The sequence below is a fragment of the Protopterus annectens genome, chromosome 7.part0 (genome assembly GCF_019279795.1).
Source record: "Protopterus annectens isolate FY-2018-M chromosome 7.part0, PAN1.0, whole genome shotgun sequence".
Taxonomy (NCBI): Eukaryota; Metazoa; Chordata; order Ceratodontiformes; family Protopteridae; genus Protopterus; species Protopterus annectens.
In genome coordinates this window covers 585450679-585463652 of record NC_056739.1, presented here as the reverse complement: position 1 = coordinate 585463652, position 12974 = coordinate 585450679, and the positions used below count along the sequence as shown (strand labels likewise).

The following is a 12974-nucleotide window of genomic DNA, read 5'->3' as shown; positions in this document are numbered from 1 at the left end:
AGCTATAGGAATATGGCAGTGTGTGATGATCTCTGATCACTTTCTGATAGAAATGCACATCCCTGGGAAGTCCAGCATGGTTTCAGTAAAGTTCAGCAGGTCCATGCTGATGCCTCATTACTGGTCTCTCAATATCAAGGTGGCAGAGATGATTTTCCATTGGTGGGGCCAACTATGCTGTGATCTTTTTTGCATCTCCCATCAACAACAACTGCAGCAGGTTCATTGCCCTGATCCGCCCCATGGGGGAGTCCCCGAAGGATGCTGTACTTTATGCTTGCCCCTCAGGTCTCCTTTAAGCTTACCTCCCATTACCCCTAATTCTCAAATTTCTCCACAAAGCACATTGATTAAAGAGCACAGTTATCCTCATTGCCCCTTACTGGCCTTGTCAGATCTGGTTTCTCTTTCTTTGGCCTCATCTTCTACATTTGCTATAGATTCTGCTGGATTCAACTCCAAAGCTCCTGTCTCACCTGAATGTTATGACTCATTCAGATATTTCAGGCCTCAAGTTGACTGCATGGTTTCTCAAGTTCCACTGACTGCTAGATGGCCCAGGCTCTCCTCACCATTAATCATATTCTGATATCTTCCCATAAAGGTTCTACTAGAAAAATTTACAAAAGTAAATGGAAAAGATTAATTTTTTGGGCCCATAGAAAGAATTTAGACCCTTTTTCAACACAGATTTCAAAGGTCATTGACTTTTTAGCCACAATTTTCAGTGAGGGTGCTAGCTCCTCATCTATCACAGTAGAATTAGCAGCCATTTCCAACTTTCATATGGGAGTAAATTATTCTACTTTAGCTTCCTCCAAGCTCTGTAAAGCCTTTCTCAGAGAAACATACTTACTAAGGTCTCATTTAAAGGATCCTACTACTCCTTGAGATTTAAATATTGTTCTTCAGGCCCTGAGTTAACCCCCCCCCCCCTTCAAACCATCAGCTAATTCTGATCTGAAGTTTTTGACCTGGAAAACTGGTTTCCTAGTTGCTATCACTTCTGTCAGAAGTGTGTCTGTACTTCAGGCACTATCCTGTAAACCTCTTTATTTAATTTTTCACAAGGATAGTGTATCTTTGTGGACAAATCCTTCCTTTTTACCAGTGGTGGTATTGGTATCTAATATTAATCAGGTCATCAATCTCCCAGGGCTAGATTCAGTAAAGCCGACACTAAGTGTACACTTAGTGTACATGGTATTTTGTTGTATATTTCTGCTTTTTCCCAGTTAGGGGTCGCCACAGCGGAACTCCAGTCTGCTAATGACTGGCAGCAGATTTTTTATGTACCGAGTTGTCAGCCCTGAAGTACAACCTTCAAGGAAGGTACGCCCATTCACGCATGTCTCCACACAGAAGATGCTTTAGCTGAGAATCGAACAGGACAACGTCTTGCTGTGAGGCGACAATGCTACCTCAGCACCACCACTGCAGTTTAGTGTACACGGTATGTATTCAATAAAATTCCTATCACATTTTTTTGTATTTTCTAGTCATTAAGAAAGGCTACACTAAGTATACATGTAGTCTGCACTTTGTGGTAACTTTTATAAATCCCTGTCAATATTTAAAGCTAAAAGAATAACAGTAGGAAAACTAAACTTAGGAGGAAGAAAGTGTGAGTTATGTCTGTGTTGTCTGTTCACTCAAAACAGTGTACACTTAGTGTAGGCTTTATTGAATCAGACCCCCAGTCTTCTTTCCTAATTTTTCAAATAAAGGAGAATACATGTTACATCTTTTGGATGTCCACAGACAATTAGGTTTCTACCTTCACAGAACCAAAGATGTGAGAAAACATGAACAATTGTTTGCTTCCTTTTCTGATTCAAAACTAAGCAAACCAGTATCTAAAATGACTTTGGCCAAATGGTTAACTGATTGTATTACCTTTCTTTATGAGGAAGTGGTTTGCCTTTACCAAAACCTCCAAGAGCCCATTCCACCAGGTCTATAGTAACTTCTTCAGCTTTTTTATCTAGATCTTCATTGAATGATATTTGTGCAGCCGCATCTTGGGCTAATCCTCATACCTTTATTGCTCATTACAAACTGGATCTGGTCTCTAGGGGAAGAGCAGCCTTGCGCTCAGCAGTACCCAGGAATATCCTTCCTTAGAGCCTCCACAGATATAGGTAGCAAGGGACTCTGTCCCAACAGTTGAGGAATGAATGAAAATAATAGCATTAGATAAAAAAGTTATATACTCACCATAATATTCCATTGGTGTTGTCCATAATTATTCTTCCTCAACTTCCTAGCCACCTTAAACTGCATAGACTGAAGGGTTTTGGAGGAACCTGTCTTCCTTGTTTGACCTCCAGCTTCCGTTCTTTTCTTATTCTCCACTGCTATATAAATATATGAGCAGCAAACTAGATCTGAGGTATAGATACAGCTGCTGCTTCTGTTCGTTTTTTACCATTTCCAGTGAAACAGCAATCAGGTTGGAGAGGCCGCTCCAACAGCAGGGGACCACGCAAAAGGAAAGGATCAGAAGAAAGATACGGAGCAACAAGGAAACAAAGGAACTGAATAGTTTAGTATGTAATTTGTCTGATCTGGCACTCACTGAATTTGACATTTCTCTTCTTAACAAAGGTCTCAATTTTATTCCTTCCCAAACTAGTTGTTTAAATGATGTTTTGACTGATTTAAGGTTGTTTTGTTGCAATGTGGCATTGAAGGTGTTTTTTAAAGATAAAACAGTTATGCAGACTGATACCATAAAAACCTTTTTTAAATGTAAAAGTAGTTTTATGCTTACAATACCGCACAATGTAGAATGTTTCATGAAATTGTGTGAGAAAGATTTCTATGAAATGTTTGCCATGAAACAGAAAAGATGTACTTATTTTAATATAACTCAAAATGAACAGAAGTCACTGATTGGGTTAAAACGAAATGCTAATATTACCATCAAGCCAGCGGATAAAGGTGGAGCTGTCATTGTGCTTAATACATCTGATTATGATAAAAACATGGTTTCCCTTCTTTCTGATGGAAATACTTATCAAATTGTCACAAACAATTATGTTAATAATACTATTAAAAAAATACAAGAAGATCTTTATAATCTATTAATGTGTGGCCAAATAAGTTGTGAAACGTATGAATATTTTTTAATTGCGTTTCCCACCAACCCTGTTATTAAGGGCTTACCTAAGATACACAAAAACGTTTTGCCAGTGCCCATGAGACCCGTTGTCTCTAGTGAAAGGTGGAGTACCTCAACAATTTCATCGTTTATAGAACATCTGCTAAGACCCATTGTAAATGATATTCCAAATATCCTTAGTTAGAGATTCATACCAGTTAATACAAGTTTTGAAAGATTTTAAATTAGATAGAAATCCTACCAATTATCTACTGGTCACTATGGACGTGAAAGATTTATTTACGTGCATTCCAAATGAATCAGGACTTCAAGCCATAAGAGAGATTTTGGTGACATGTTCCCATTATACTAACAACAGACAAATATTGATAAACCATCTGCTGGAACTAGTACTTAATAATAATATCTTTTTATATAAGGATAAATACTATTTGCAAAACTGGGGGGTTGCTATGGGCACCCCCTGTGTGAATAGTTACACAAATTTAGTTGTTTATGAATGGGAACGGAATTTTTTATTTAAACATAGACAATATAGTAACATCAAATTGTACAAACGATTTGTGGACGACGTCCTGTTCATTTGGGAAGGCACTGAAACTGATTGCATCCAATTCATTAAAGATGTGGAGACTACTAACCCCTTTTTGAGGTTTACTGTAGAAACCTCAGTTGAACGGGTACATTTTTTAGATCTAACTTTGAATTTTAACATCAATGGAAAGATAGACATCTCTCTTTATAGGAAATCAACCTGGAGAAATACACTATTGAAATTTGAAAGTATGCATCCGAGATTTACGTTCCCAGGAATTGTTACTAGTCAGTTCAGTAGAATAGCCAGGATTTGTAGTGATGATAAAGTTTTCTTAACTGAAATGGACAAACTAGAATCATTATTTAAGGAAAGGGGTTATAATAATAAAATAATTAGCAAGTGTAAACATCAAATGTTTGATACCACATTACCAGATATGTTTCATTCCAGTCGTGATGTCAAACAGACGGTTTTGAATTATACACATACTAAAGGTACGTTTACTGAGAAATTATCCTTTATTATAAAATATACTAGTGATATAGGTTCACTTAGGAAGATAATAAATAAAAATTGGAATGTACTTATTATGGATCCATTTACAAAAATTGTTGTTGGTGAACGCCCTAGATTTAGCTTCAAGAATTGTAGCAATCTTAAGCAGCTGTTGTGTATAGATAAAAATAGTTCCCATATGATGATCAAACCTGTTCAATGTGGAACTTATCCTTGTGGCCATTGCCATATGTGCCCTTACATTTCTAAAAAACAGTCTTTTATTCATCCAGAAGGTATCTTTAATTTTACACCTACGAGTCATTGTAATTGTGATAGTACAAACCTTATATACCTTGCAACTTGTGATAACTGTGATGCATTTTACGTTGGCTTAACAAAGCGGAGATTAAGAGACAGGGTCTATAATCATCTCTACGACATTAGAAAAGGCAATGAGCAAAACGCGTTAGCGAAACATTTACTAGATCACACAACACATAGATTTAGTTTCAAAGCCCTACAATTGGTTACCATAAATTCTAGAGGAGGTGATAACATTAGTCAATTGGCCTGTATTGAACTCAAATGGATATTTACTTTAAAAGCCCACATTAGTCCAGGTATTAACCAGTTTGTTTCCATCAAACCAGTATTGAATAATAGGAAACTATGATGTTACATGTTTTTATAATGTTTTATCATTCATTCATTCATTCATTCATTTATTTATTTATTGTCTCAGGTTGTTTAACTGTTACATAATTCTCCATTATTATTTAAATGTTGAAACAATAAGTTATTTAAACATATGTGATTTTTTGAATTAAATGTCAATGTTAATTTGAGGGATATTTTTTAGAATCAGATATTCATGTATTACATTAATGTGTTTATGTCCTTATCCCGCTTAATTTATTTTTCAAAATCTCATTTATTTATTTTTTAATTTTTTGATATTTAATAATATTTATAATAATAATTATTAATATTTATATTTATATTTAATAAATCAAATCTGATTGTTATTAGTGTATATATATCATCATGAATATTAATTTATAGATGCGTCATTATAAATATTAAATATTAATTATTGTATTTATTCCATCACTTAATATTTATATATTAATATCTAGATGATGCTTTCATTCATCATCGAATTTATTAAATTTATTAATTCTGATGAACTAATATAAATTTTAAATTTTAAGTTTTTGATTTATTCGTTGATATGACTATATACGTCAGTTTGTTTCATCGACTATTTGCTGAAATAATGCGTTTCCTGTTCCCACAGTGACTTCTATTGCTGTTTTTTTATGAAGTTTTTAGTTCTGTTGCTTCTTAGTTCTTTACATAGACACCTTCCTATAAGTTTTGCATAATTTAGCTAGGATTTTTTGTATCCTTTTTAACAGCGCATGGTATACTGACATTTTAATTGCGCATGTCATACTGATACCACATACGACAAGGAATAATGAAAACCATGCTGTCGGAATGATTTTTAGATAGTTTTTTAAATTAATTTTAAATTAATTTTAAATTAATTTTAAAAGAGTTATGATGAATTAACAGATGCTTCTTACTGCTTTATAGAATTGTAGCAGTTTTTTACTGATCTATAGAAAAGAAAAAGCAACAGTAATTTGTTTTAAAATGACACACGGAGAATACATTGTTTATTTGTCAGCACCATATAATTATCTTGTGCATTCCAATATGAACTGTAGAAACCTTTTAGAATTACGCTCTATCGTGCAGTTCTATAAGAACTATTGGAGACTGAATGATATAATATGAGTTTTAATATTTAAATATTTAAATATTTGGATATGTGTTATGTTTGGAGTGCCTTCAGTGCGTTAGGAACTTCATTATTTTGAGAGTTTAACCACTTTAAGAGCTTAATTACTTAATAAGTTCGTCAATTGATTTATTGTTTGCATTATTGTTTGGTTTGCCTGCCAAATTTTATATAAAAGATGTGTCTTTTTTACTTCTAATTATATCTGAAGAAGCGTAGTTAATCTACGTGAAAGCGCTCATTTCTTGTTTTCAAATAACGACGTTTTAAGTTAGAAACGAAGTTTTTATCCTGTGGTGATTCCTTCTGTTCTTGCTGTTATCAGTTATCCTTGGTCTTTCAGAAGGCATCTTTAATCATCAGAGACAGTTCGGTTTTAGTTTTATTGTTTGGTTTTTGCTGTTTCTGATTTTACATATGGATCAAGTTGAAATTGAACTGGATTTTCGTCCGGAGTCGAGGGCTACCACTATGCCGGCATGGGATTTACTTCTGCATCGGAATGACAACCCTTTATTGACCCTGGAACTCACAAACAATCTGGTTTCAACACCAGCTTCTAATAATGGTGAGAAAATTACTGAATTTAATAGACTAACTAAAGACTTTCAGGATGATCTTTACAAGTTACAAAGATATTCTTGGCAAAGGTTGCATTTGGAAGCCTGCCTCCACTTTAAAGTTGTTCCTAGAGGCATGCGCATTTTTTTGCATACCCACGTATGGAGACAGTCACCCCGTACTATTAAGAAAGTGGCAGGACTTGAATATCGAACTCGGCTTTAATTATATTAAACTTTTATTGGAATACTTTGCCCCTTTGGAATCTGAGTTACAGAATAAAATAGACATGCAACAAAGTTATCTTAATGAACAGTTTAAATCTGATTATTTAAGCAAGAGACTTGATAGTATATGGTCACAAGTGCATTTATTCAGCGAGAGGCTGAAACAAACCAAAGAAAGAAAGCTCATCAGAGACGCTAATGATTTCGCTCTCGGACAAGTGTTCGTTTGGCCGAGAACGGAACATATGAGCTCTACCACTGGTTCCAATACCGTGCATGCAGATATGACTGTGCATGGAAACTCTGTATCTATGGGTTCTATCATTGAACCATCCATTAGTTCATCAACTTCCAGCTTCAATAAGGTGGTCAACAATGAAGCACCTTTAAATACCCCTCTGTTGAACAGCACCAACGGAGCCAATTTTCCTAGTGACACTCCACCTCCCAACCAACAAGCAGCTAAGATTTATGCTTCAGCAGGAGCTAAACCAAAAGATACAGCTGCTGCTTCTGTTCGTTTTTTACCATTTCCAGTGAAACAGCAATCAGGTTGGAGAGGCCGCTCCAACAGCAGGGGACCACACAAAAGAAAAGGATCGGAAGAAAGATATGGAGCAACAAGGAAAGGAACTGAATAGTTTAGTATGTAATTTGTCTGATCTGGCACTCACTGAACTTGACATTTCTCTTCTTAACAAAGGTCTCAATTTTATTCCTTCCCAAACTAGTTGTTTAAATGATGTTTTGACTGATTTAAGGTTGTTTTGTCACAATGTGGCATTGAAGGTGTTTTTTAAAGATAAAACAGTTATGCAGACTGATACCATAAAAACCTTTTTTAAATGTAAAAGTAGTTTTCTGCCTACAATACCGCACAATGTAGAATGTTTCATGAAATTGTGTGAGAAAGATTTCTATGAAATGTTTGCCATGAAACAGAAAAGATGTACTTATTTTAATATAACTCAAAATGAACAGAAGTCACTGATTGGGTTAAAACGAAATGCTAATATTACCATCAAGCCAGCAGATAAAGGTGGAGCTGTCGTTGTGCTTAATACATCTGATAATGATAAAAACATGGTTTCCCTTCTTTCTGATGGAAATACTTATCAAATTGTCACAAACAATTATGTTAATAATACTATTAAAAAAATACAAGAAGATCTTTATGATCTATTAATGTGTGGCCAAATAAGTTGTGAAATGTATGAATATTTTTTAATTGAGTTTCCCACCATCCCTGTTATTAAGGGCTTACCTAAGATACACAAAAACATTTTGCCAGTGCCCATGAGACCCATTGTCTCTAGTGAAAGGTGGAGTACCTCAACAATTTCATCGTTTATAGAACATTGCTAAGACCCATTGTAAATGATATTCCAAATATCCTTAGAGATTCATACCAGTTAATACAAGTTTTGAAAGATTTTAAATTAGATAGAAATCCTACCAATTATCTACTGGTCACTATGGACGTGAAAGATTTATTTACGTGCATTCCAAATGAATCAGGACTTCAAGCCATAAGAGAGATTTTGGTGACATGTTCCCATTATACTAACAACAGACAAATATTGATAAACCATCTGCTGGAACTAGTACTTAATAATAATATCTTTTTATATAAGGATAAATACTATTTGCAAAAGTGGGGGGTTGCTATGAGCACCCCCTGTGCGAATAGTTATGCAAATTTAGTTGTTTATGAATGGGAACGGAATTTTTTATTTAAACATAGACAATATAGTAACATCAAATTGTACAAACGATTTGTGGATGACGTCCTGTTCATTTGGGAAGGCACTGAAACTGATTGCATCCAATTCATTAAAGATGTGGAGACTACTAGCCCCTTTTTGAGGTTTACTGTAGAAACCTCAGTTGAACGGGTACATTTTTTAGATCTAACTTTGAATTTTAACATCAATGGAAAGATAGACATCTCTCTTTATAGGAAATCAACCTGGAGAAATACACTATTGAAATTTGAAAGTATGCATCCGAGATTTACGTTCCCAGGAATTGTTACTAGTCAATTCAGTAGAATAGCCAGGATTTGTAGTGATGATAAAGTTTTCTTAACTGAAATGGACAAACTAGAATCATTATTTAAGGAAAGGGGTTATAATAATAAAATAATTAGCAAGTATAAACATCAAATGTTTGATACCACATTACCAGATATGTTTCATTCCAGTCGTGATGTCAAACAGACGGTTTTGAATTATACACATACTAAAGGTACGTTTACTGAGAAATTATCCTTTATTATAAAATATACTAGTGATATAGGTTCACTTAGGAAGATAATAAATAAAAATTGGAATGTACTTATTATGGATCCATTTACAAAAATTGTTGTTGGTGAACGCCCTAGATTTAGCTACAAGAATTGTAGTAATCTTAAGCAGCTGTTGTGTATAGATAAAAATAGTTCCCATATGATGATCAAACCTGTTCAATGTGGAACTTATCCTTGTGGCCATTGCCATATGTGCCCTTACATTTCTAAAAAACAGTCTTTTATTCATCCAGAAGGTATCTTTAATTTTACACCTACGAGTCATTGTAATTGTGATAGTACAAACCTTATATACCTTGCAACTTGTGATAACTGTGATGCATTTTATGTTGGCTTAACAAAGCGGAGATTAAGAGACAGGGTCTATAATCATCTCTACAACATTAGAAAAGGCAATGAGCAAAACGCGTTAGCGAAACATTTACTAGATCACACAACACATAGATTTAGTTTCAAAGCCCTACAATTGGTTACCATAAATTCTAGAGGAGGTGATAACATTAATCAATTGGCCTGTATTGAACTCAAATGGATATTTACTTTAAAAGCCCACATTAGTCCAGGTATTAACCAGTTTGTTTCCATCAAACCAGTATTGAATAATAGGAAACTATGATGTTACATGTTTTTATAATGTTTTATCATTCATTCATTCATTCATTCATTCATTCATTCATTTATTTATTTATTGTCTCAGGTTGTTTCACTGTTACATAATTCTCCATTATTATTTAAATGTTGAAACAATAAGTTATTTAAACATATGTGATTTTTTGAATTAAATGTCAATGTTAATTTGAGGGATATTTTTAGAATCAGATATTCATGTATTACATTAATGTGTTTATGACCTTATCCCGCTTAATTTATTTTTCAAAATCTCATTTATTTATTTTTTAATTTTTTGATATTTAATAATATTTATAATAATAATTATTAATATTTATATTTATATTTAATAAATCAAATCTGATTGTTATTAGTGTATATATATCATCATGAATATTAATTTATAGATGTGTCATTATAAATATTAAATATTAATTATTGTATTTATTCCATCACTTAATATTTATATACTAATGTCTAGATGATGCTTTCATTCATCGAATTTATTAAATTTATTAATTCTGATGAACTAATATAAATTTTAAATTTTAAGTTTTTGATTTATTCGGTGATATGACTGCATACGTCAGTTTGTTTCATCGACTATTTGCTGATATAATGCGTTTCCTGTTCCCACAGTGACTTCTATTGCTGTTTTTTTATGAAGTTTTTAGTTCTGTTGCTTCTTAGTTCTTTACATAGACACCTTCCTATAAGTTTTGCATAATTTAGCTAGGATTTTTTGTATCCTTTTTAACAGCGCATGGTATACTGACATTTTAATTACGCATGTCATACTGATACCACATACGACAAGGAATAATGAAAACCATGCTGTCGGAATGATTTTTAGATAGTTTTTTAAATTAATTTTAAATTAATTTTAAATTAATTTTAAAAGAGTTATGATGAATTAACAGATGCTTCTTACTGCTTTATAGAATTGTAGCAGTTTTTTTACTGATCTATAGAAAAGCAAAAGCAACAGTAATTTGTTTTAAAATGACACACGGAGAATACATTGTTTATTTGTCAGCACCATATAATTATCTTGTGCATTCCAATATGAACTGTAGAAACCTTTTAGATTTACGCTCTAAGTATCGTGCAGTTCTATAAGAACCATTGGAGACTGAATGATATAATATGAGTTTTAATATTTAAATATTTAAATATTTGGATATGTGTTATGTTTGGAGTGCCTTCAGTGCGTTAGGAACTTTATTATTTTGAGAGTTTAACCACTTTAAGAGCTTAATTACTTAATAAGTTCGTCAATTGATTTATTGTTTGCATTATTGTTTGGTTTGCCCGCCAAATTTTATATAAAAGATGTGTCTTTTTTACTTCTAATTATATCTGAAGAAGCGTAGTTAATCTACGTGAAAGCGCTCATTTCTTGTTTTCAAATAAAGATGTTTTAAGTTAGAAACGAAGTTTTTATCCTGTGGTGATTCCTTCTGTCCTTGCTGTTATCAGTAGATCTGAGGTATGTTAGGTTGGTGGGGCATTGTGGGTAAAGGGAGGAACTCGAGAGTTCAAGTATTCTGTAATCTGGAAGAAGCAGCTGAGTCAGATCCAAGGATTGTATCTGAACCCAACTGTTGACAAAGAATGAAAATGGACAACACAGATGGAACATTATGGTAAGTACATAACTTCTTTTTTTTACAAGACGTTTTGTTTTAATGAAAAAAAAACACCCCAAAACACCCTCCTCAAAACCTTTTAACTTAAAACAAATACACAAAACTTTGTACATCTTAATTATATATGAATATTGAGGGGAAATGTCTTTTCTTTTCTGAACTTTAACATCTGCTGCACTCTATTTTCTTTCTCCATGTTTTTTTCTGCCTATGTTTTCCATGTCTCACATTGTTTTCTTCCTCTATCACTGTTTTCTAGAAGCTTTTATACTTTCACAAAATACTGTGATACAGAAATTAAAGTTTTGTAGGTGTTTTTGTAGGTGTTCTGCTTTGACTAAGGGTAGTCTTATCTTTACGTAAAACAGGATGGACTTCAAAGATTTCTGCTACTATTTTACTGATATGGTTATAAGCCGACAAATCAACACATCCTTCCTAAGTTTTCACAAGACCTGGGTGGAAGCCCGCATACTCAGTGAGTGGAATGTTAGTGCTAGTCGTCTGCAGAACCGGAGTGGAGGCTGCATCAATAATCGAAGCACGTTCTTCCAAAATCCACAGGTAAGTACTACCTAGGTTTTATTTCATGCTGCTTCAGCAATCGTATGGCCAGCTTTTACACAAAGTACACATACATCTGCCAGCACAAATACACTTATTGATTTACTACTGAGATGCTCACTCAAAGGAGGAGTAGAAACAGTTCATGAAAAGGGGTATACAAGATTCAGGAGACAACTTCTTAAAAGGAAAAAGAAAAAAAAGTCATCACATAAGTCTGAGTATCACCTACACAGTTTCCATTCGTTCTGTAAATATAGTCTGTTACTCATTAGTTTGTCATTACTTACACTAGATTAAATACTTCTTTTTTAAATCACCTACTTACTGTGCAGATTGCTAGTTCCCAACAGTCATGATGCACTCTATTCTTTACTGGACTCTTAACAGCCTGATTATTTATGTGACATTTTCTACATTTTTAAGAATGTCATTCCATTTCCAGAAAGTAAAAGGTGTTATAAAATTGTGTGGTATTACAAGACAAGACTTTTGTGCCCTCTAGTTTCCAAGAAGAATTGCAACTCAGAGTAGTTCATACAGTAACATTTCACAGGAGTAAGATATGTTGGGGTATCGGTTATGCCAATTAATTTGTCCCTTATCTGCTTTGTCATTTAGTAAATGCCTAGTAAGCCATTCTGTAACATATGTAATTAGACAATGAAGTCATACGTAATATTACTTAAAGCCAGCATTACTAGTCATTCTGTGAATAAATGTCCCAAGTTGTGAAGAGCATTCATTCATTTTTACATTTTATATGTGGAATGCCAGTATGAATGAAGTCAGAGGTAACTAAAAGTAACCTGAGTAGGTAAATCCTGCAAAACGCCTGCTCAGTTTTTGCTTTCATTTTTATTTATTTATTTATTTTGACACAGTAGATGAGCTGGTGCTGGGACCCTTTTCAGATATGACCCAGACCAAAAGGTAGTGCAGAGTTCCAGTTCATCAGTTTTACATTGCATTTGTTAAAGAAGTACATTAGAGAGTACACTAATTTCCAATCTTATTACAGTAATAAAATGCACAGTGGTTCAGGACAGAATGTTTACAGTATGCACGATGGTACAGGACAGAATGTTT

At 33.6% G+C, this 12974-nt stretch overlaps 1 protein-coding gene across 1 annotated transcript in view; it reads left to right on the top strand.

The window, feature by feature from the left end:
- The window catches only part of LOC122806610 (calpain-5-like), a 660704-nt gene that overhangs the window by 499586 nt on the left and 148144 nt on the right, over positions 1–12974 (top strand). Inside the window, exon 8 of the mRNA XM_044077176.1 lies at positions 11690–11885. Within this exon, the coding sequence (XP_043933111.1) occupies positions 11690–11885 (196 nt within the window). The remainder of the gene's footprint in view (positions 1–11689; positions 11886–12974) is intronic.